The sequence below is a fragment of the Desmodus rotundus genome, chromosome 8 (assembly GCF_022682495.2).
Source record: "Desmodus rotundus isolate HL8 chromosome 8, HLdesRot8A.1, whole genome shotgun sequence".
In the NCBI taxonomy this organism is placed as follows: Eukaryota; Metazoa; Chordata; class Mammalia; order Chiroptera; family Phyllostomidae; genus Desmodus; species Desmodus rotundus.
Window position 1 is genome coordinate 64146654 of NC_071394.1, and position 25996 is coordinate 64172649.

The following is a 25996-nucleotide window of genomic DNA, read 5'->3' on the forward strand; positions in this document are numbered from 1 at the left end:
TTATGTATCATTGGCAAATATGTTCTTCCATTTGGTAGATTGTCTTTTCATTTTGTTAATGGTTTCCTTTGCTGTGCAAAACTTTCAGTTTGATGTAGTCCTATTTATTTTTTTGTTTCCCCCACCCAACCAAAAGTGCCAGCAAATTAAACTGCATGGAACTCCAAAAACCAAGGAATTAAAGAAAAAATCAACCAGAACAACCAGACCAGTAAGGCTGTGGACCAGGTGGACGGGGATGCCTGAAAGGCAAAACTGAGACTCAGAGTTGACTGTGGACTATGGCAGGGATTGCCACAGTGGGAGAAACTCACAGTCTCATCTGAGAGTCCAGGAAAGTGGACTAGAGCCTAGAAGGCGAGCTGCATAGTTCCCTCTCTGGCCCCTCCCCAACAGGCAGCAACACATGGCAACAAAGAGGGTTGCCCTGCCCTGGTGAATACCTAAGGCCCTGCCCCTTTACAATTTATCAGTTGCACCAAGACAAAGAAATATGGCCAAAATGAAAGAACAGAGCAAAACCTCAAAAAGAGAACTAAATGATGAGGAGATAACCAACCTATGTGATAGAGAATTTAAAGCCCTGGTAATCAAAGTTCTTACAGAAATGATTGAGCTTGATCGAAAAATGGAAGAACAAATGAAGGATACACAAACTGAAATAAAGCAAAATATTCAGGGAACCAATGGTGACAGGAAGGAAACCAGGAGTCAAAGCAAAAATTTGGAACAAAAGGAAAAAAATAAACATCCATCTAGAACAAAGTGAAGAAACAAGAATTCAAAAAGTGAAGAGAGTCTTACAAACCTCTGGGACAACCTGAAACATTCCAATATCTGAATTATAGGGGTGCCAGAAGGAGAAGAACAATAGCAAGAAATTGAAAACTTATTTGAACAAATAATGAAGGAAAACTTCCCCAATCTGGAGAAGGAAATAGACTTCCAGGAAGTCCAGGAAGCTCAGAGAGTCCCAAAGAAGTTGGACCCAAAGAAGTTGGACCCAAAGAGGAACACACCAAGTCGCATCATCATTAAGTTACCCGAGATTAAATATAAATGGAGAATCCTAAAAGAAGCAAGAGGAAAGGAGAGAGTTACCTACAAAGGAGTGACCATAGGCTATCAGCTGATTTCTCAAAAGAAACCTTGTAGGCAAGAAGGTGCTGGAAAGAAGTATTTGAAGTCATGAAAGGCAAGGACCTACATCCAAGATTAGTCTATCCAGCAAAGCTATTATTTAGAAAAGAAGATCAGATAAAATGCTTCCCAGATAAGGTCAAGTTAAAGGAGTTCATCATCACCAAGCCCTTATTATATGAAATGTTAAAGGGACTTATTTAAGAAAAAGAAGATCAAAAATATGAACAGTAAAATGACAACAAACTCAAACTATCAACAAATGAAACTAAAAGAAAAGAAAAACAACGAAAACAAAAACTAAGCAAACAACCAGAATGGGAACAGAATCAGAGAAATGGGCATCACTTGGAGGGATTTCAGTGGGGAGGGGGAGGGGAGAAATAGGGGGGAAAGGTATAGGAAAGAAGAAGCATAATTAGTAGGCATAAAATAGACAAGAAGAGATAAAAATGGTATAAGAAACAGAGGACTCTAAGAACTTATATGTACAACCCATGGACATGAACTAAGGGGGGAATGCTGGAGGGTTGGGTGGTACAGGGCAGAAGGGGGATAAAGGGGGAGAAATTGGGAAACTATAATAGCATAATCAATAAAAATAGCTTTTAAAAAGTACAGTATAATAAAAAATTATGTGAGGTAAAAAACAATAAATAAAATATTTGAAGAAATGCTGACATAACACCCATTAAAATAGACCTGTTGCACATACTTCTCTGTTAGGTTAAAGAATGACTGATTTGCAGTCTTCTGTTATGTTTTTATGCACAAATATCCATGAATGCTTTCTTGAATATGAGAAGAAGATGGTGGTGGTAAAAGGAGACTGGATTGTGTAATTCCTTAATGCCAAGTATTAGCATGCAAATATAACCAGAAACATTGAAATAAAGAACAAACTGACTGTAACAGAGGGGAGGGAGGAGAGGGATAATGGGAGAAAATAGGGGAAGGTCCATCAAGGAACATGTATAAAGGACACATGGGCAAAACCAAAGTGAGTAGGTTCAAAGGTAGGAGGTGGGGATGGGTGGGGTGGGGGATGTGGTGAGGTGAAAATGGAGACAACTGTACTTGAACAACAATTAAAAGAAAAATACAAATAAAAATAAAAACCAGAAAGAAATTTCAACCTTGATATAGGAAAACAAATATAACCCAGTCCACACATGTTCTCAAGGTAAATAATAGCCAGTCCTCAAAGTCAGAGAACTGTACAGCACTGTTTATCACACATAGTTCATCATAGACTCACCTGGTAATGGGGGTGATCACTTGTTTTAACCAATTGGCATCTGGCTCTATCCAGAGGAAAGTTAATGTCTTGTATCTTTAGTACAGGTAGTGATTTTTCAACTTTGAGTCAGGGGTCCAGCAAAGCCAGGCCCCTGCTCTCTGCTCTTCCACAGAGACTGGGAGATGGTGTGCTATCTTCCCCAATGCCCACATTTCAGAGATGGCCTCCAGGTTTTCAAGAAAAGACATTCTTGGGTCATGAAGGCCTATCTAATCTTTGGAAGGATTTATATTTTTTTCAAAGACAGGATAAAGTTTTCACGATGCAAACTTTCTAAAGTAAAGAAAAAAGGAGAGGAAAGAAATCTCTTTCCTTTTTTCTAAGAGAGTATTAAGTTTTAAGTTTTTAGGTTTTTGTCTGAACTTTTTAAAAAGCACAGTGGTATTTAAGGACTGGACTTTTCATGGACTGGTATTTAAGGAGTGATGGGAAGTTCCTTTTATTAAGCTCCTTCCCAGAGGGTGAGGTTTTGAGCTACCTCACTGATGGCTCCTCTGAAGCATTGGCTCCCTGTCATGTTGCTATCACAAACATGAGGATGCTTCATGGCCACACTGACTGCTTCTCTTCTAACAACTGGGAAAAACAGAAATAAGAAACATGTCATGATGTAGAAGAATGTCTGAGCCATGCAAATTGCGAGAGGAAAAAAGATGGATTGAATACCTGTCCTACAGATGGATGTAGTGGATTAATGAGAAACTAGACAGTCATTATTTTATAAAATGAACTAGTTCTATTACCTTTATAAAACTGTATTTCCTGGGTCAATTCAAGTGTGAAAATACTGACCACAATCTTAAACTAAGAGAAAAGACTGAGTTTTAGGACGATTTTTTTTTGAAGTTTTAATTATGAGCAAGTTAAAAAGTGAAGTTTATAAATTTGTTATTTGGGAGTAGCTTTAAATATATTCATTAGATGACAGTTTACACATTTTTAATAAAAATTATTTAAACTAGTTTTCTTTGCAAGAGTAATTTTCTGATTTAGTTATAAGTAGTGAAAGGGAAGCAAAATGCCTCACTTTTCAAAGTCTAGAAAGATGAGGGAGAAAGAAGCAGCCAAGTCTCACCAGTTTATGTCAGCCATACATGATGAATACTTCTCCCCAAAATGGAGTTTTTTGAACAAATTAATTAATTCTATTAAACTTTCAAAATTCCTTTTTACTGAAATGATAACATGATTGATAATTCATCCTTGTTGGTGGTGTTAAAAATCAGCATACTCATAGTGTAAGGGATCTTCTTCCAAACCCTAGTGTTGATGTGGAGTTCATGGATGTCTGTGAGACTGGATAAAAACACAAGGGGCTTATCTGAGTGAAACTAGATGCTACATCACTTGCACTTCAATATTTGTTTGAAACATCTTCTCTCTGGGAAAATATCTAACAGAACTACTCGATCCCAGAAAATATCAGTGGTCATCAGAGTGAGCTGAATTAGAAATCAGGAAACCTGAATCCACAATATGGAAGCCAGCTATTTGACCAACCTCTCTTAAGCAACCAACCTCTTTTAAGCCCAGCTTTCTCATAATGACACAAAAGAGTAGAGCTAAGCCTCTCTTTAGTGTATTCCCATGTCTAATATTCTGGGATTCTGCTGTTGGCTTTTCAATCCAGAGACAGGGACAGAGTAAGGGACAGCTGCTTCTTTATTGAGATTACCCCCTTTTTTTTTTTCTTTCAAACTCTATCTAGGATCTGAAAATACTCATATCTTTCTATTTCAAAAAGCAATTCCATTTTTGAAAATGTATCTAAGAAAATCCTATTTTAAAAACATAAAAAATATTGAAAGTATCCTCCAGATGTTCTTTGCAGTTTTATTTGTAATAGTGAGTAATCTAGTATGACCAAAATATCATACAGTAGTGGATATGGCACTTCTATTAGATTAAATATTTAAAATAAGGTGTCCCTTCTGACATGGGGAAAGTTTTAAGATTTGAGTAACCAAAAAAAAAAAAGAAAAATTATATGAACAGCATATAATTATATAAAGAGTACATATTATATAGACAACCAAAACTATTTAATAAGTGAAACAAACATCCTGAGAAAAAATAGAGATCAAACTATTAGCTCTCATTCATTGTCTTTGAACATGGAGAATATGGATGAAAATTTTTGTAATTTCAATACCTAATGCACATTTTATTTCATGAGAATTCTATAACCAAAATAAGAAAAAAGAAAGAGAGATTTAAAAGCTAGATTTTTCCTGTTGTAGCCGATAAACATCCCAGAAAAGCACTCATGCAGGAAACAATGAGGATTTTTTGTGCTTATTGTACAAACCAGCTAAACAAATATAGCCCTTCATCTAAGTGCTACACTCCTTTAGTCACCATGGTTATTAGGAAAGTCGATTTCCTGAAAGGGCAACTTTATTAACATGAGTCTCACAGGTACAGCAGCCGTGTGTGGAGAAGCAGTCACTGTCAGTCACCACATAACAGGCTCAGGAGCTCAGGGCCAGGGGGAGGGGGAGGGGGAGCAGCTGACATCATCTAATCTTCAAAAATGAAAAAGTCAAAATTCATGAGCCTTTAAGTTGTGCAATAAAATAAGTAATCAGAAACATAGGGTGATAGCAGGTCTGACTACAGATTAGTGAGTCATTAATGACAGTGGCACTTGCCCCAGAGTAACTGCCCTCCATTGCATCAAAAGCTCAGTTTTTTGCCACTGCTGCTTTGAAAGAGCATAATGGACAGGGCATGCATGTGACTGGGAAAGAGGGACAGGGCTATGTCCTCAACTCTTAGCAGTGATAATATATGGCTGCAGAACAAGCCATGCTGAGGAGTCTGAGGACAGTAAATGGATCAGAATGTGATTTTTAAGAAAGCAGTACAACAAACAATAGCTCAGTTTGAAATGGAAATAGAGGATAACCCATGAAATACAGAAGTCATGTGTGAAATAGCATTTTGAGTTGGATTGCTGAGCAGCTGTTAGAGGCACTTTAAGACTTTTCTTCCTAAAATTGTCCATGACATCAAGTTGAAGACATTATTGTAACATAGTGAAAATTATAGAAGAATTTGAGTGGCGTTTTAACTTCTAATTTCCTTTTTTTCACCTCTGAAAATATCTTGTTTATTTATGCTTATGTCTTTTTATTGAATTTATTGGGGTGACGTTCACAAAACCATACTGAAGGTTGTCCTTCCCTCATTTTTCGAACTCTTTATGACCTCAACTCAATATTGGAAATATATTTAGAGGGAATTATATTTACAATGTGATACCAAAGAAACAAAAGCAAGGAAAATGGTGTTATGTGTAGGTGGGTAACCAGGTATTAGACAGTCTGAACTCAGTCTAGTTGGAGAGAGTTGCCATCACAGGGCTAGTTAGTGAGTTCCAGGTCCCTTGCTCTAGATCCAGATTCAAAACAAAGCTCCAGGCCTTCAATTTGAGTGAAAAAGGCTGGGAAGGCAGCCAGGAAACCTGGTCAACTGCTCTGCATGACAGATCTTGGGATGGCAACCGTTAGAACCTACTAGGAGCTGAGGCAACAGAAATTGGTAGAGAGAAAACAACAACAAATTAGTAGAAGGAGAAACAAAGGTCTCTTGGGGTCAGCCTGGAGGCTCTGTGGAGGAGCTGGTGACTTAGAGAATAATTTCTGTCTCAGCAATTCTGAGTGGACTACACAATCTAAACCCACAAGGATAACTTAACTTTAAGCCTCTATTAACAGTGCTGGCTCAGGGATTGACCACACTCAGCCTGTATTAGATTCTCTGTGGATCTGATGGAGAAGAAAACAGAGAATCAGTGACTAGTCACTTATCAATTATTAAGCACCTACTGGACATTGTTCTGGGCACTGAGGCTACACCAGTTAACAAAATGAATAAGAATTCCTGACCTTGCCTTCAAGTGTGAGGTAAGTGATAATAAACAAAACAAAACAATTAACTTAGGCATCTGTGAGAAGGTAGGAGGTGTTAAACAGAGGGACTATGGGCAAAAAGTTCCTAAAGCAGAGGAATACCCACATGTTTAATAAAAAGCAGGAGGCCAGTATTTCTGAAGGTGAGTCAGGAAAAGCTGGGGAACTGGAGGAAGTGAGCAAGAGATGGTAGAGATATAATGGGGGTATCAGACCATGTAAAACCTTATGGACAAACAAAGTACTTCAGCTTTCACTACAGTGAAATGGGGAGCCTTTGGAAGGTTTTAAGCAAAATAGTACTGTGGCAGGACATACATTTTAGAAGTCATTTGAGCTCTGTGTTGAGAATAGGTTAGGAAAGAACAGGGAGGAAAAGGGGAAAACAGGTAGGAGGTGATGGTGACTCAGGTAGTGGCTGTGGTGAAACTGGTGGTTATGTCATGGATGTGTTTTGAAAATAGAGCCAACAAACTTGCTGACAGATGGGATGTGGATGTGAGAGAAAGAACAAGGTTAAGGATATTACCTACTGTTGATGAAATTTACTGGCTTAAAAATAAACCTTCCTTTTTGTCCTGTCCAGCAGCCTGGGCTGGGTTTGGTTGGGCAGTTGTGCTCTGTGGAGTGTCCAACACTGTCTCCAGGGTGACACCTCAGGTGCCCCAGTGGTGACATGTCAGGTGCCCCAGTGAGGACTGCCTGGAACAGCTCTGGGCCAAGCATCTCTCTCTGCATGGTCTCTCCACGTGGTTAGCTTCAATGCCCTCACAGCATAGTGGTCTCAGAGTGATCAGTTTTACATACTGACTGGATTAAAGAAGAAGCAGCTGCCTGCCCTCCGAAAACCTAGGGTGGAAGTTCCACAATGTCACATTTGAGGGCAAGTTACAAGTCTAGTCCAGGTACAAGATGAGGGCACACGGACTCCACCTCTGGATCGGTGGAGGGAAGGAATTCATTATGGCTGGACTGTCCACCACAGGTATCTCCAAGGTTTGGGGACCAAGCATCTGAATATATGAAGATGCAATTACATGGGATGAGCAGTACTTGCAGTGAAAGTTGGAGCAGGCCAGGTGAGAGGTGGAAATGAGGAGTTCAGCTTTTGAACATGTGAAAGTCAAGATATCTGTTAGATAGCTGAATGGAGACATCAAGACAAGAGTTGACACAGCCTGGAGTTCAGGGGAACAGTAGGACTGGACATGCTCATTTGTGAGTCACCAGCTAGTGGTTGGTACTAGCAGCCACAAGACTGGAGGAGAATAAACTCAAATGGAGTAATTCAAAAGAGAAAGGGAAGAAATCAAAGGACTGAGCTGTAGTGCACACTGGTATTTGAAGTCAGGAACTAGCAAAAGTGCAAGAAGATGACTAAAGAGGTAGGTAAAGTGAGTAATATGAAACCCAGTGACAAAAGTGTTTGAAGAAAGAAGTAATTAATTGGGTCAAGCAGTCTCCAAAGTTCATGTTAACTAGCAATTTATCTTGGTATTGTAAATTGTGAATTCACTCTCAGGATTGGAGACTTTGATAAGATTATATCTATCAGGTTTGGGGTCATGGCTCATGCTCAATGCCCCACAGCTAACTTAGGGAGCAGCCCAGACGGGAATGGATCATAGAATTACAAACCCACGCTCTTGTGAGACACCTGTAACTACAGGGGTAGAGGGACACTAACATGCAGCCACTCACCAATCTTGTTGAGCTCTCAACATGCCCTGGAAGTGGTAATAAAGAGCAATCCAGGAAGGTGATCAGCATCACATAATTTTGTTAGCATGTGGCTGTTGAAGTCATTAAATTCTGACTTTTAGTTCCAGGATTTAATTTTTCAAAAAATCTGGATAGGGGCATTAGGTGTGGGTAAAAGATTCTGGGTCTGAAAGGGGCTGAGGTTACCCAGACAGGAACTTGGGCAGGATATTAATTTGTTAGTCACATGTGTCACTAGGAAGGGGTCAGCAGTACAGTAAAGCAAGACATATGCAAAAGTGAGTTGTTTCCAAGCCTGTATTAGACATTAACTACATCTTAGGTTAACCAGTTTTCATGTGTTTCACTAAGAGAACGAAGAAGAGAATTCCAGCCAAGATGGAGGCATAGGCAAAAATTCTTTGCTTCTTCGCACAACCAAAATGAGAATAACAACCAAACTAAAATCAATAATCAACCAGAAGTCCCAGAAAATAAAACTGCATGGAGCTTTGACAACCAAGAAATTAAAGAAACAGTCAACCAGAACAACCAGACTGGGGCACCAAGACAAAGAAAGATGGCCCAAATTAAAGGAATAGAGAAAAGCTTCAGAAAGAATGCTAAGTGTTGAGGAGATAGCCATCCTATCTGATGGAGAATTTAAAGCCCTGGTAATCAAAATGCTCACAGAACTGATTGAGCTTGGTCGAAAAATGAAAGAACAAATGAAGGATATACAAACTGAAATAAAGCAAAATATTCAGGGAACCAACAGTGACAGGAAGGAAACCAAGACTCAAAGCAATGATTTTGAACAAAAGGAAGAAATAAACATTCAATCAGAACAGAATGAAGAAACAAGAATTCAAAAAAATGAGGAGGGGCTGAGGAATCTCTGGAACAATCTGAAACATTCCAATATCTGAATTATAGGGGTGCCAGAAGGAGAAGAACAATAGCAAGAAATTGAAAACTTATTTGAACAAATAATGAAGGAAAACTTCCCCAATCTGGAGAAGGAAATAGACTTCCAGGAAGTCCAGGAAGCTCAGAGAGTCCCAAAGAAGTTAGACCCAAAGAGGAACACACCAAGTCACATCATCATTAAGTTACCTGAGATTAAATATAAATAGAGAATCCTAAAAGAAGCAAGAGGAAAGGAGAGAGTTATCTACAAAGGAGTGACCATAGGCTATCAGCTGATTTCTCAAAAGAAACTTTGTAGGCAAGAAGGTGCTGGAAAGAAGTATTTGAAGTCATGAAAGGCAAGGACCTACATCCAAGATTAGTCTATCCAGCAAAGCTATTATTTAGAAAAGAAGATCAGGTAAAATGCTTCCCAGATAAAGTCAAGTTAAAGGAGTTCATCATCACCAAGCCCTTATTATATGAAATGTTAAAGGGACTTATCTAAGAAAAGAAGATCAAAAATATGAACAGTAAAATGACACCAAACTCAAACTATCAACAAATTTGTTTCATTTCAACAAATGAAAAGAAAAACAATGAAAACAAAAACTAGGCAAACAAGAACTGGAATAGAATCATAGAAATGGGCATTACATGGAGAGATTTCAGTGGGGAGGGGGAAGGGAGGAATAGAGGATAAAGGTACAGGAAAGAAGAAGCATAATTAGTAGGCATAAAATTGATGGGGAGAGATCAAAAATGGTAGGAAACAGGGAACTCAAAGAACTTATATGTACAATCCATGGATGTGAACAAGGTGGGGGGAATGCTGGAGGGTTGGGGGTACAGGGGGAAGGTGATAGAGGGGGAGAAATTGGGAAAACTGTAATAGCATAATCAATAAAATATACTTTAAAAAGAATGGAAAAAAAGAGAGAACGTGGAGGAAAGAATGGTTGCACCTTGGACCTAAACAGGTGTGAGTGTGGGGCATGGGTATAAGGTGTGGATGTGGGAGGGGTTGAGGGAAGGCGGTGAGGACAAAAGTCAACTGCTCATCTCAATTTACCAGGGCTGCCCTATGAATACATATTTTATGTCATTTAGCACCATTCACACTGCACGACATATTACCACTGGCCATCAGAAGACTGCACAGGATTGTGTTGATTCTGATGCCTTATAGTGGAGGGGAACAAAGTAAATGACCTCAGGATTCTTCAGAGAGCAGGACTGTGGATTGAAATCTGAAATGGGATGACTGACTGATGACCTGCTTCCTCTGTCAGTGCTCTTGGCAGGTTCCAGGTTTCCACTGGATTTACCAGCTATTAGCCAAGAACAACCTGAGACAAGGGAAAGAGACAGCTGAGCAGCCACTGGCTAGTGTGTCATAAATTTACTTCCTTTCACCATACAGGGTTGGAACTGACATGAGCAAATTCACTAATGTGCAAATAATTGAATTTAAAAGTTCTTTTTTTTGAAAATCATTTCTCTTATTGAATGGAAAGGTGAGCAGAGTTGTGTGTGTCCCCTTCCAGTGTGAGGGGTGGTGACATTGCTTCTGGAGTCACAGCACAGCAAGGGAGACTTTGTCCTCTGTCCTGGCCACCCCTACCCTGGCCATGCCCCTGGGCTGTTGGACTAAGTCTCTAGTCTTCCTGGGGAATCTGACAGTGCTAAGGGATTTTTCTTGCCAGGAGGGTCTTCTCTTTCCTTCACATCCATTCCTCTAGCTGCATTTCATTCCCAGGAAAATTGGAAGAGTACATGGGAGATGAGTTCCACAGCCTCCGTTTCCAGTGTGGGAGATTTGTGACTGTGAGGGTCAGCACCACCCCAAAATTCTCTCAACACCTCAGCTGTAATTCACCTGTTTAACCTGTTGCTGGAGTGGGGAACTTAGTGGTGACGGCAAATGAAACTTTCCTGGGGGTCTGGTGAGAGCTGGAAGCAGACAATTCAGCTGAGCAACACAAGCCCTTGGAAAAGGCATCCCAGGAAATGGAAAGGAAGCTGCTTTTCCTCCAGAGAAATGGAATCTGTTGTGGGCAAATCCTTAGCTTTGAGGTGACTCTGATATTCTTTGAATGACTAACAAATAACATACAGGAAAATGTTCCAAATATACTATAATATTAAGAAACCAAGGTCTTAATCAGACTTCCTGAGTAATCATCTTCCGATATGACTTTGTAGCCTTAAAGTCTTGGAAAAGTTACTCAACCCCTCTCTGCCTGTTTCCTATGTAAAAAATAGAGACAATAATGACACCAACATCACAGGGAGATTATGAGTATTGAATGTGCTAAAATGCTTAGACAAGCTTGTTAAATTCCTAATATTAGCTATTATATGAGGCATTAAATATACAATATGATTCACACACATTGGCAGATGAACTATATGCCTAGAAATCTAGCTTCTCCTGCAGACTTTATCCCTCTCTATTCCTTTTGTAAGTTGGAGCAAATTTCTGTAGCATCCATCAGCTCAGAATTGGTAAATACACATTCTTGTCCTTTGCTTTTGTATCTGTGAGGCAGACATGGGTTAATTACAGCCCTCTTACACCTGTGGGCCTGAGTAGGTTTTAAAATTCTTGTCAACACATTGTTCCCAGAAGCCAGCATCAATTAGTTAGAAATTGATACAAAAATTAAAATCTTTTTGACCTCTCAGCTTCAGAGCATACAAACTTTTAAGGAAATGATTGCTCCCATGGTCTTCCCAGAACCCTGCCTTGCCACAAACTTCTCAATGTGGTTGACAGGATACCATAAAAAGCTACAGTTGGGGTAATCCTTGGACATCTACTTTAACACTGCACCCTTGTAGGCAGCTGCCCCTGGAAAAGGGCTCTACCTGCCACAAGAATGCCCTCAAAGTGCCTGATCATGGACAGTGAACAAAGCATCTTTTTTTAATATTATAGTTTACATTCAATATTATTCTGTCTTGGTTTCAGATGTACAGCGTAGTAGTTAGACAATTGTGTATTTTACAGAGCTCCTTCATATTTCTAGTACTCCCCTGGCTGCATGCATAGTTATTATGATTTTATTGACTCTGTTCCTCATGCTGTACTTTACATTCCCAGAGACTGTTCTGTAACTGAACTCTTGGTCACTGAATCATACTCATACTTCCTTGGGCAGGTGGGAATGCAGTGCCCATACTGGCCAGTGATGCTCTACACAACGAGCACCAGAGAAACTTGTCCTTCTCACAGGTTCCTTGCTCCTTACAGTAGAAGCCAGGGTTGATTTTGCTTTTGCTTTTGTTTTTTTCTCCTCAGATGAGGGAAGGAGATTCAAAAGACAGATTCTAATTTTCACTGGATGTCAAAAAATTCATCTACAGTTATCTATGAATAGCCTGTCCCTATACACAAGAAAGACTTTTACTTGTTTTAATTTTTAGCAATAAATGAATTTTTAAGGATACTGATAGAATTGTGAGATGTTTTAATATGCAAAATGCTCAGTAAAGGAATACATCCAAGAATCACAAGGGCTTCTCTTTGATCAAAATTATCATCTTTTGATCACATTTAGCAAGTACCTGGGGGAAAAAAGTGTGTTTAAGTCACAAGGTCTTGAAATGATGAAAATGTCATAGAGATGTGTTTAGACTATAAATTGTTAATGATGAAATGGAAACTAAACTTTGTACATCAAAATATGGTTCCTATAATCCTCAAAAAGGCTTGTTAAGCTTTTTGTGAAACAGGGTGTTGGATATTCCCTATGTAACAAGCAATTGGGTGGCTAAGTGTTAACTCACCATGACCTGGACACCATCTCAGGGATGGTTCTGCTATTAATACCTGCAGCTGCTTTGAGGACACACTGTTGAAGGAAGGTCACTGGAGAGATGACTCTAACAGCCCACATGAAATATGATGATCATGTGGACTGCAATGATAGGAACTGAGAGGTTGACCAGAAAGGACTTTGGCAGTGGAAACAATGGAATTAGGGGAGTCTGATGTATGTGAGTGTTATTGGCAAGGAGTTAATGAGAAACATTCTACTCTTTCTAGCTTGGTCACCTGAGTGGCTAATGATGCCATTGAGTATGGGGTAAAGAGAACATTGAAGGATGTAGGCAAGGAATTTACTTTGGGATGTGTTGAGAGGCATATGTAGACACGCTTCATAAATGGAGTAATGCCAGAGATGGAAGTTTGGAAACATCCAGAATGTTGGAAACATTTGAAATCAGATAAGATCTCTCAATAGAATTACAAAAGAATGAAAAGAAGACATATAGCAATGTCATCGAGAACATGTAAACAAAATAAGCAAAACACATTGGTTAGATGCAATGTACCACACGAGACATGAGCCCACGAACTTTGGGACCAGAATACCTAAATTCAAATTCTGTCTCCACCACCTTTTAACTCTGTGACCTTGGGCAAGACACTTAGTATCTTTCAGTATCAGTGTCCTCATCTGTACAATGAAATCCACCTCTGAGAGTATCATGATGCTTAAATAAATCAGTGTTTATAAAGCATTTTGAGTAATGCCTGGGTCTCAGTAAATACAGCTTAGTTTTTCATTGTAGTTAAATACATAATACTATAAATCTCTTAGTCCAAAATATTGATCTTAATTTTGTATTCTATTTTATTTCTCTACTGTGCCTATTTTTTGGAAGGCTATGGTTTATTCATGTTATTCTACTCATAATTATAGTGGATCTTGACTGAAGTATTATTAAATTCATTACCTATTTCCTATTAAAAGTAAATCTTAGGAAAGATAAAAACAATTATTTTCTTCACAAAACAATTACCTTATTAAAAACTCAGAAAGGTCCTCTCTGGACATATTGCAATGTAATCATCTGTTTCTAAGGCTTAAATTGATGAAAATTTTTCTCCAAAGGGATGTTCCTCCCAGTAGTTTTCTTCTTTTACTTATTCTTTTCACTTTTCAGGACTAAAATAACAAAAGTGAGTTTTTCCTATGTCCCAGTCATTTCAGTTCTTGGAGTTATGACCCATCTTTGGTACAGTTGTGGCCATCCTGACTGGCTCTGTGCCAGGAACCCTTCAGATTGTTCTGAATACATACTCATGTTCTTCACAACAGCCCCTTGAGTTAGCTATGATGTTTGCTATATAACAATGAGAAAACTGTAAAAATCTCTGAATTGTCTTAAGGCTATGGAAACTGACTTTATGTAATGAACCATAGCTGAGCAGTTGGTTACAGAGCAGAGCATCATTCAATGTGGGTCACTTGTCACATTTCTCAGGATGACATATAAGGTAGGATGTCCTGGTGATGGCTTCTCACTAAGACTTTCAGTTCTATGTCACCACTGAAAAGTGCTGAGTCCTGGCACCTGGGGCTTGTCTTCACTGGACAATTATCTTTTCTTTCTGTTCAGCTCACAGAGTGCCAGCAAGCTCCCTGACCTGGGCCTATTAGAAGGCTTAACACAAAACTGTCAGGAGCTTCTTGTCTAAGCAGAGAGGCATGTTTAATATTCTTACCAGTTTTTACAGAACTCTCAGTTAACCTTTTAATCCAGGACTCTTGTCCTGAGAATATGTCATAGTGATGGAAATAAAAGTAACAGAAGCACAGACAGGCTTATCCCCATAAGATAAAGGTGTCAAGATTGGCTTTAAGAAGGTGTTGGAGAAACTCAAAAGATAAATAGATCATACATAGGGAAAGCAAGGGAAAAAATCAGTACTTATATAGAAATGGAATGCTAAAGACACCAACTCAAAGCTAAGCCAAATTTGTTTGAACAATAAGTAGAGAAATTTCCTGCAATAAAGTGGTTGGTAAGAGAAGAAATAACGAACAACATGGAAACTTGGGGTTTGTGAAGAGCTTTCACATGACAACTATAAGTTTGGGCATCATCATATGGTTATTGAAATTGTCAAGAGGGGTTATGTTGCTACCCTTCATGGCCAGGCAGGTTCATGGTATTCATGCAGACGGAATATTCATGGAGCCACTGGGATGTCTGGCATGCCTTTATTCACAGGTGGGAGAGCGACACATGCTGCAATCTGTATGTCTATCTGAATGTCTAATGTCATGGCCCTTATTCCCCAGCGTGGCACCCATCATGGCACCTGTCCCCTTGTGTGTCTCTCATTGTCATTGCCCCCAGCAGGGAGTCTCTACATGTTTAAGTACTAGAGGGGAACAAAGCCGTCAAGATGCCAGAACATTACATAACATGACATAATTCTTCACATGCAAGCCCACTTCATGTTATGGGAACAGTTTATCAGACCCAGTCTCAAGGCTATGAGAACACTAGTCATCAGGTGCCTCCAAGGCTATAGGAACACTGCTTCCCTTAGCTACCCTGACACCTAGGTGAGGAAGCCAGACTGTCTCCACTTACCCTACAGGGGTGGTGACATATATATAAACAAGATATTTTAAAACATGAAGACTTTTTTAAAAATCTTAAGCATCAGGATTTAGATAAAAATCTAAATAGATATTTAGATAAATATCTTCAATATTTGCCTACATTTAACCTATAATCGTATGACAAGAAACATGAAAATAAAGTGGCCAATATATACACCTACCAACTGGTCTCCTTAACTATTAATTAGGAAATATTTAGAAGGGGATGCTTTTCTGATTGACTTACCTTTTTCAAAGAGTATATATTTACTTTATGAACAAAGGAAATTCACTGGATGCAATCCTACCTTATTTCATAGTGAGAAAAGTAAGCCCTAGAATATTTATTAAGTGGCTTGCTCAAGATGCCACAACCCAGCAGAGACATTGGAATTAGATTCTCCCTTAATATGTGAGAGCTACAAAAAAAACCTGGTTCTTAGGAGATGCAAGGAGGCAAGAAGACCATCATCTGTGACCTGACTCCTCCTGCCCTTGGTGGTGTTGTTGTCACTAAGTGACCAGGAATGTCATGATGTTTAGATCTTCATACTGAAAGACTTACTGGAAATAAATTATTCAATTAATATGTAGCCAACTGCATTATAAACTTTAATATTCTAATAACTACAAATAGATATATAAAAACTTCTACAAAACACATTGTAAAAAACAGAAAATAAGTAAATATAGAGACTGTGGGGGATTTTAAGATGGTGAAGTAATTGAAAGCTACACTGACCTCCTCCCAGGGCCAAAATGTAATTAAACTAAATTATAGAAAAACCATCCTGAATAACCAACTAAAGACTAGCTGGAGGGAAGCCTTATAACCAAGAACAGAGGAAAGAAACTACTTCACCACAATGAGGTGGTAGGGAGTGCAGAGGAGGCATGAGAGGACTGGCTGGGCTCCTACAGGCAGCAGCTAAAGTGCCAGAGGGATATTTTAGTGGCTGTGGGTAAGGTACCCCTGAGAAGTGTGGGGTCTAAACCCCAAGTTGAGCTCTCCAGCCTACAGCACCAGAAATGGGAAAGGAACACTAATAACATCCAGCTGTGAAAAGAAGAGGGGTTTCTGTCTGCCAGGAAGAAAGAGAGATACCAAGAGCCTCCTAAAGCGCCAATGCACAAAATCTCATTTGCAGCCACTTACCCTGGCCTCCACCAGAAGGAGGGCAGAGTGGACTAGAGATGCATGAGGAAAGTCTGGTTTTGGTGGCTCTGGGGAGAAAACTGAAGAAACAGTCACTGGGATCCCCGTGCTGAGTCATTCCCCATACTGAAGAAGCCATCTTTTTCAGACAGAGAACTCCCTTCTAAGTGGCATCACCCTGAGAGGAAGCAATATCCCTGCCCACAGAAATTCCTCTCATCCCACTTTTGGACACTTCAGCCAAGCTGCTGAGTAGACCTGGAGACTAGATCGATGATTAAGTCTAAGACTAAAGGCGGATCCTTGGGAGCTCTGAGACTTTACCTGACCCTCCCCCAGGCCTGGTGCTGGTAAAAGGTGGTATTGATGCACAGCCTGGTCCTTTCTGCATGCATGCAGCCCCAGCAGGGGGAGCCACAAGCTTTGGTTATGGCTTAACCTCCAAACAGGTTACCCAGGGCCAGTCACAGGCAGCATCTGTCAGAGGACTACAGTGGAGTTTTTGCAGTTATACCTAACACAAAGAAACAAGTACAAAGAAGCAGCCAAAATGGGAAGACAAAGAAACAGCCACAAATGAAAGAATAAGAGACTTCCCCAAAAGAAGAACCAAAAGAAATGGAGGCAAGCAATTCATCAGATATATAGTTGAGTAATGACTATAAGTATACCGAAAAAAGAAAGAAACAATTAAAAAAAATCATAAGTAAAGAATGCAATATCTGAAGCAGAGGATTGTATCAGTGATTTGGAAGAAAAGGTGGGGGAAAAAAACACCCAAGCAGAGCAACAAAAAGAAAACAATTTTAAAAAATGGAGGAAAGCTTAAGAAAGCTCTGGGAGAACATGAAGTGTAACAACATCCGCATCATGGGAATATCAGATGGAGAGGAGAATGAGCAAGGGATCAAAAACCTATCTGAAGAAATAATGACTGAAAACTTCCCTAATCTGGTGAAGGAACAAGACACACAAGTCCAAGAAGCTCAGAGTCCCAGACAAGATAGACCCAAAAAGGCCTACACCAAGACACATCATAAATAAATTGGCAAAGCTTAAAGACAAGGAGAGAATCCTAAAAGCTGAAAGAAAAAACTAGTTAGTTACCTACAAATAAGCTCCAATTAGACCGTCATCTCATTTCTCAACAAAAACATTTCAGGTCACAAGGGATTGGCATGAAATATTCAAGGTGAAAAAAAGCAGGGACCTACAACCAAGGATACTTTACCCAACAAGGCTATCATTTACAACTGAAGGACAAATAGAGCTTCCCAGAAAAGAAAAAGCTAAAGGACTTTGTTAACACCAAATCAGTGCTGCCACAAATGTTAAAAAAGTTACTTTAAGACAGAGGTGTCAAACTTATTTTCACCAGGGGCCACATTAGCCTTGGGGTTGCCTTCAAAGGGCTGAATGTAATTTCAACTGCTTAACAGTTAAGAAGTAGTTACATTTATTCAGCCCTAAAATTATTTTGGCCCTCTGACGGCAACCTCTAAGCTCAAATGGCCCCCTGTGAAAATGAGTTTGACACCCTTGCTTTAAAAAGAGGAAGAAGGAGGAAACCAAGATGGAGGCATAGGTAGACACACTGCGCCTCCTCGCACAACCAAAAGGACAACAACAATTTAAAAACAAAAAACAACCAGAACTGACAGAAAATCGAACCACACGGAAGTCTGAAAACCAAGGAGATAAAGAAGAAACATTCATCCAGACCTGTAGGAGGGCGGAGACGGGCATCCAGGCAGACGGGACTCGCGACCGGACCCAGAGACTGGCGGATTGTGGAGAGAACAGGGCAGGCAGTGAGACCGCTAGCAGCCCCTGCAGCCCCACATTCACTCATGGATAAACCAGGAGGAACGGGCAGGGGAGCAAAGCGGACCATGACACCCAGGGCTCCAGCGCCGGTATATAAAGCCTCAAACCTCTGATTGAAAACACCTGTGGGGGTTGAGGAGGCAGCAGGAGAAACTCCCATACTCACAGGAGAGTTCGTTGGAGAGACCCACAGGGGCCTAGAGCGTGCACAAGCCCACCCACTCGGGAATCAGGACTAGAGGGGCCCAATTTAATTGTGGGTAGCAGAGGGAGTGACTGAAATCCTACAGAGAGCGGAGCAGGCTCCATTGCTCCCTCTCAGCCCCTCCCCCACATACAGAGTCCCAGCACAGCGAACCCCACCGTGGTGAACACCTAAGGCTCTGCCCCCTTGATGTAACAGGCGTGCGGAGACAAAAAAGAGGCCCAAATGAAAGAACAGATCAAAGCCCCAGAAATAATTCAACTAAGCAGCGAACAGATAGCCAACCTATCAGATGCACAGTTCAAAACACTGGTAATTAGGATGCTCACAGAATTGGTTGAATTTGGTCACAAACTAGATGAACAAATGAAGGCTATGCTAAGAGAAACAAAGGAAAATGTACAGGGAACCAATAGTGATGCGAAAGAAACTGGGACTCAGATCAATGGTGTGGACCAGGAGGAAGAAACATCCAACCAGAAAAGAATGAAGAAACAAGAATTCAGAAAAATGAGGAGAGGCTTAGGAACCTCCAGGACATCTTGAAACGTTCCAACATCCGAATTATAGGGGTGCCAGAAGGAGAAGAGGAAGAACAAAAAATTGAAAACTTACTTGAACAAATAATGAAGGAGAACTTCCCTTATCTGGCAAAGGAAATAGACTTCCAGGAAGTCTAGGAAGCTCAGAGAGTCCCAAAGAAGCTGGACCCAAGGAAGAACACACCAAGGCACATCATAATTACATTACCTAAGATGAAACAGAAGGAGAGAATGTTAGAAGCAGCAAGGGATAAGGACACAGTTACCTACAAAGGAGTTCCCATAAGACTGTCAGCTGATTTCTCAAAACAGACCTTAGAGGCAAGAAGGGGCTGGCAAGAAGTATTCCAAGTCATGAAAGGCAAGGGCCTACATCCAAGATTACTGTATCCAGCAAAGCTATCATTTAGAATGGAAGGGTAGATAAAGGGCTTCTCAGATAAGGTCAAGTTAAAGGAGTTCATCATCACCAAGCCATTATTATATGAAATGTTAAAGGGATTTATCTAAGAAAAAGATAAAAAATATGAATAGTAAAAATGACAGCAAACTCACAGTTATTAACAACCACACCTAAAACAAAAACAAAAGCAAACTAAGCCAACAACTAGAACAGGAACAGAACCACAGAAATGGAGATCACATGGAGGGTTATCAACAGGGGATTGGGAGGGGGAGAGAGGGGGTATAGGTACAGAGAATAAGTAGCATAAATGGTAGTTAGAAAATAGACAGGGGGAGGGTAAGAATAGTATAGGAAATGTAGAAGCCAAAGAACTTATATGTATGACCCATGGACATAAACTATAAGGGGGGAATGTGGGAGGGAGGGGGTGGGCAGGATGGAGTGGAGTGAAGGGAGGAAAATGGGACAACTGTAATAGCATAATCAATAAATATATTTAAAAAATAGTAAAAAAATAAAATAAAATACAGTAAAATAATTGTTAAAAATAGAAAAGGAAGAAGAAGGAGAAGGAGAAGAAGAAGGAAACATAGGAAAATAGTTAAAAAATAAAATGGCCATAAATGCATATCTATCAATAATCACCTTAACTGTAAATGGCTTAAATGTTCCTACCAAAAAACATGGGGTAGCTGAATAGATAAGAAAATAAAATCCACAGAGATCCAGATAGATGATATTTCATACAAATGGAAAAAAAACTTGGGTAGCAATACTTCTATTCAACAAAATAGACTTTAAAACCAAGGCTATCACCAAAGATGAACCCTACATAATGATCAAAGGAACAATTCAACATTTGTGCACCCCACATAGGAACACCTAAATATGTGAAGCAAATCTTGATGGACATAAAGGTAGATATCAACAGAAATACAGTGATAGTAAGGAATTTTAAAACCCCAGTGACTTCAATGGACAGATCTTCCAGACAGAAAATCAACAAGGAGATAGTGGCCTAAATTACACAGTAGATCAAATGGATTTAATTGTTATCTTCAGAACATTTCACCCCAAAGTAGCAGAATGTACATAATTTTCAAGTCCACATGGAACATTTTCTAGTATAGACTACATGTTAGGACACAAAACAAGTCTCAATAAATTTAAGAAGATTGAAACCATACCAAGCATCTTCTCTGAACACAATGCTATGAAACTAGAAATGAATCACAAGAACGCTGAAAAATACATGAAGACATAGAAGCTAAATAACATATTATACCATGAATGGGTCAATGCTGAGATCAAGGAAGAAATCAAAAAATACCTGAAACATGAAACAACAACCCAAAACCTGTGGGACACAGGGAAAGCAATGTTAAGAGGGAAATTCAAAGCATTACAGACCTGTAAAAAAATAAAACAAGAGAAAGCTCAAATAAACAATCAAACTTCACACTTAAAGAGACTTGAAAAAGAACAACAAACAAATCCCAAAGTGAGTAGGAGAAAGAAAATAATGAAGATCAGAACAGAAATAAAGGAAGTAGAGATTTTAAAAATTATACAAAAGATCAATGAATCCAAGAGCTGCTTCTTTGAAAGTGCAAATCAGAATTAGACTAATATTATCCTAATGCAGCCTTCAAATGCTACATCCCATACCAAGTTTCTCTCATTCTTTTTAGCCTCTCTATTAACCCAGCTAGAATTTGAATTAGTCTAGATTAGGTCTTAATATATTATTGATAGCTTTTTACTGGTGCTAAATTGTGTATTTTTATACCAACAAGTATAATAATTCTGTCAGATTTATGCAAAAGCAATTTTTAAGTGCATAGTATATTGTTATATTACAATATTTTTAAAATATTTTTTCACAGACTTGAGTCAAAGGAGCCTTTCCTATCTGTTGGGTGAGTATATGTCTAAATATTTTAAATCTCAGTTCTTTAATCAATTTTTAATTCAAATTAACAAGGTTTACTGAGATGGTATTTCAATCATTTAATTCCATATTCAGATTCATAACATATCATTGAATGCATCATTTTTCCAGCAACATTGTAATCTGCAGTTTATAAAGACTTAAGTTACATGTACCCTGACCTGTTTTGTGACCTCAGAAATTCAGCTAATGAATGTATGGAAATTGTGTATCTTCAGTAAACAACAAACAGGGTTGACAGTAATTATCTATATTATCATATAAACATATGCTCAGGTTGGTTCTAAAAATTCCTCTGAACTACACCTTCACTGTTTCCTAATCCGTCTACTTAACTTTGCAGTTTTCTTTCAGTGTTCTCTATTTAGTGTTTCCCTATTTTCTCTAAATCTACCTCCAAAATCTCTATCTGTTCTCTCTTTTCTCATTTCACTTTTATTTCTCCACTCCACTCACAATGACAGCCTGTCTGAACACAGAGCTGATGGTATCATCCCGAGTCACAATACATGATCTAATAATAACATATTGTTGAGAAAAACACATGTACAATTTTCAGACATTTAGAACTAATTAAGAATGAGCAAAGTTGTTTTTAACAGCTCTATCCAATAATCCTTTGACTATATTAAAATGACCAGTTAAAGGACTTGTGCATGCTCAGCATTATGGTCGATGTTGTAAAGTTTCAGAAAGTGTTGGGCGATGTGATGTCTGACTTTGAGGAAGTCATGTGGTATTTTATTTTATATATATTTATTTATTTATTTATTTATTTATTTTTCAAATGACATCTAGGCAGTCATTGTACTCATGCTCAATAACCAAAAACATGGACGGGGTTAGATTTTTGAACAATCACATTAATTTTCTTTTATGACTTTGTTTGTGGCCTTTGAATATTTCTGTCACTCATTGAGCACATGGTACCCTACCCCCTTCTACTCCTCACAAAAGCATCTTAGAAAGCCATTTGAATCACAGGAATCAAAATAATTGTTTGGGATACTGGGGGGAAAATGGAGCAAGTGATTTATTGGAGTTCATGAAAAATGGAAGGTCAAGTTGATCTGGTCCAAAGAAATCATTACAGCATGCTTCTTTCTTTTGTTGGTCATCCAATGCTATTGTTAAAAATCTTTAAGCCTGAAGAAATACTTTTTTTATTGCTGTTCAAGTACAGTTGTGTGCATCCCTGCCCCACCACTCTCACCCCACCCCAGCCATCGCCACCTTCCTCCCCTGATTCCACCCTGCCTTGGTTTTGTCCATGTGTCCTTTACAGTTGTTCCCGAAAACCCTTTCCCCCTTCCTCCCATTTTACCCTCCTACCTCCTTTCTGGTTACTGTCAGATTGTTCTTTAATTCAATGTCTCTGGTTATATTTTGCTTGCTTGTTTGTTTTGTTGATTAGTTTCCACTTATAGGTGAGATCATATGGTATTTCTCTTTCATTGCCTTGCTTATTTCACTTAGCATAATGCTCTCCAGTTCCATCCATGGAAGAAGTCTTTTATTTGGAATGCATGCATGTCCTGCCCTCCAGTCAAGGGGGCTGAAATAGTTTATCTTCATGCCTCACATAGTATGGTTTTTCAGAGGCATTCCCTGTCCTCCAACTACTCTGAACACATTTTTTATTTCACACCCTCAATAATCTTTGTTTTAAACTTATCAGGAGTTTAGAACTCAGTAGTAGAGCCCTGAAAAAAGCCCCCAAAGAAGAATGATTTATAACTCAGCAAATACTCAAAATGGGAAAACTGACTTGGCAGATGATGATAAGACTTACATATGACCTAGTATGACTTAGGTATGCGGGGTGGGGGGGCTCCACCCACAGGGCCCCCCTCCCACCCCGCCACCACGGATGAGAATAAGTCTACCAAGACATGATCTGCTTGGGGAGGAAAGGTGGCTAATCTCTCAAAGGAGAAGGGCCAAGAACCTTTTCCTCAATGGGATTTTATTGGGTTCAATTTGCACAGGAATATAGGTAAAGCTCATCAGTCATTGTCAGACAGTAAGGATCAAACAATAGATAACAGAAAAAGAACCCTGAGGCCCTATTCTGAGTCAGGGTCAGTTAGCTAAAAGGCTTTAAAACTTTGGGAAACAAAACTCATTTCAGGCTTGGACCCTTATCATTTAAATTGAGGATATTAGCAAAGCAGGTTTCACAGGATTTTATGCATTCTTTCTTAGGCCTGATCACCCTGGGGATTCTGCCCTTTCCAGCACAGGACTGCACAACCCTCTGTCATTGTTTCAGGCTTAAGTCAGGAAGGGCAAGTAAGGCAGCCAAGAGATTAGGAGACTTCTTGCAGACAGAATGAGGACTCAGGCTATGTCAACGCTGAGGGGTGAAGGTCCATCACCCTCTTTTTCCAAAGCCCCCCAAGTCCTTCCCTGGGGGCCTCTTTGTGACCATGCCTGTCTTAGGTCATCCCTCCCTTAAGGAATCTTACCTGTCATTAGCTAACTGGTCAGGCTCAGGGCCAAGCAGGGTAAAGTAAAGTGGACAGGGGTGAATTTTTGCATGAGTGGCTTTATTATGTGAATGATTATTTATTGTGTGGGTAAAAATCTTTTTGGGATTTTTTAACTGTATTAGAATAATTTAACTCAGACTAATTTAAAAATTCTATTGATATAGCTCAGAATATGTTCTTTTTCAAGCTTGGCCGACAGGCATTCAAAAACACACTCGGAATGCAAATACCAATAATTATATTGATCTCTCTTGAGGCACTGGCTCCTGGACCAGCAAAGCCTGATCTCCTGATCTCTGAGACCTATTCTACTCAGTCCAAACCAGAGGGCATGATTGCTATTTTTATATAATGGAATATTATTCAGCCTTTAAAAAGAAAGAAATCCTACCATTTGTCATGACATGGGTGAACCTGGAGGACATTATAGTAAATGAAATAAGTCAGATGCCAGACACAGAAAGACAAATACTGCATGATCTCACTCACATGTGGGATCTAAGATAGCTGAACTCAGAACCAGAGAGTAAAACAGTGGTTGTCAGGGAGGTGGGGGAATTGGGAAGACAAAGTTTAGTTACACAATGAAACTTTGAGTTCTGGGAACTACCATACTGCAAGGTGACTATCATTAATAGCGATGCATTTTATACTTGAAATTTGCTCTTTTAAAAAAGTAGATCTTAAGTGTTCTCACCCTCCAAAAAAGAACTATGTGAGGTGATGGATAGGTTAATTAGCTTGATTGTGGAAATAATTTCACAATATGTATGTGTAGAAAAGCATCACATTGTATATCTTAAATATATACAGTTTTCATTTGTCAAAAAATAAAATCTGTAAAAAAACAAAGAAAATACCTGACAAAATATTTTCTTTAAAAATATCAGAATCAGTGAGTGATGGGGTGATGTCTTAGAGGTTTTTCAGTTGAACTTTGTAAGATCATGGTGACCATAGGACGTGCTGAAATCCAGATGTAGTGTCAAAACTAAGCGAAGGGTAACAAGAAACTGTACCTAAGCTTTAAACACACCTATCTGCCATTATGGAGTCACCAGTGGCCAATTCAATGCCTATTTTTGATGGTGTGGTTTTAATTTCCTCCAGGTCTCCAGGGAAACAGACGTAAGAGGATAAAGCCATTTTCCCCTTCTGAAAACCCATTTTCTTACTTTTTAGACTCAGACAGTGCCACCACAAAATTAATGATTCCTTCAGCAACAGTGCTTGTGTTATTTTTCCAAGGTCCTGAAGGCTGCTTCTCTGGCCAGTGCACAGATTTTCTGTGATCAAAAGTGGTTAAGCTTTCAAACCTGATGCTACAATTGTCATTTTAATTTATCAACCTGCCACTCCATCAAACGCTATAAAAACATGTGAAATCTTGAACCAGACATGTAATCCTGCACCTGTCAGTGGTAGTCTTTTGTACCTGTCAAGATCATTTAAACTACATTTGATGGAATATACAATATCACCAATTAATTGGGTAATCAATCATGTATGTGTATACTTCAGCAGCAGAGTCTTGAATGTGTGGGTGCCAGAACACATTTCTCAGATGCAAGAAATCATTGGCTCCTCAATAATAAAATACAGTAGAGCCATCAAACACAACCTTCCGCAGTCCTTCCAATTTAAAAATGTCTTAGGAAGCAGTGGAGCTGATTGTGATGGAAACAACTTTTAGTTCTCCTGTGAAATGTTCTCCTCAAGGAAAGGAAGTAATTGCCTATTACATCAGGCAGGAAGAATCTTACTCAGAGGGAAGAAAATACATAGCATTGTTAAATAGATTTATTTAAGTTCCCCATATAAAGAAAGCAGTAGTGCAAGACTTTATAGCTAATTATATTTTAAAATAGTGTCATCAGCACTTCCACTACTACTTCATTTGTTCATACAATAAAGTGTCACATTAAGCCAAATGTCACAGTCCATTTCAAAGCAACCTCCCCCACCAAATTTGGATGGCATCTCTGATCATCAAAAATTAAGGTATCTAAAAAGCAATTTATCATTTGATGTGAGTATGTACACACA

General features: G+C 39.1%; 1 protein-coding gene across 1 annotated transcript in view; it reads left to right on the forward strand.

The window, feature by feature from the left end:
* The window catches only part of RALYL (RALY RNA binding protein like), an 821247-nt gene that overhangs the window by 675370 nt on the left and 119881 nt on the right, over positions 1-25996 (forward strand). Inside the window, exon 5 of the mRNA XM_053930450.2 lies at positions 21394-21426. Within this exon, the coding sequence (XP_053786425.1) occupies positions 21394-21426 (33 nt within the window). The remainder of the gene's footprint in view (positions 1-21393; positions 21427-25996) is intronic.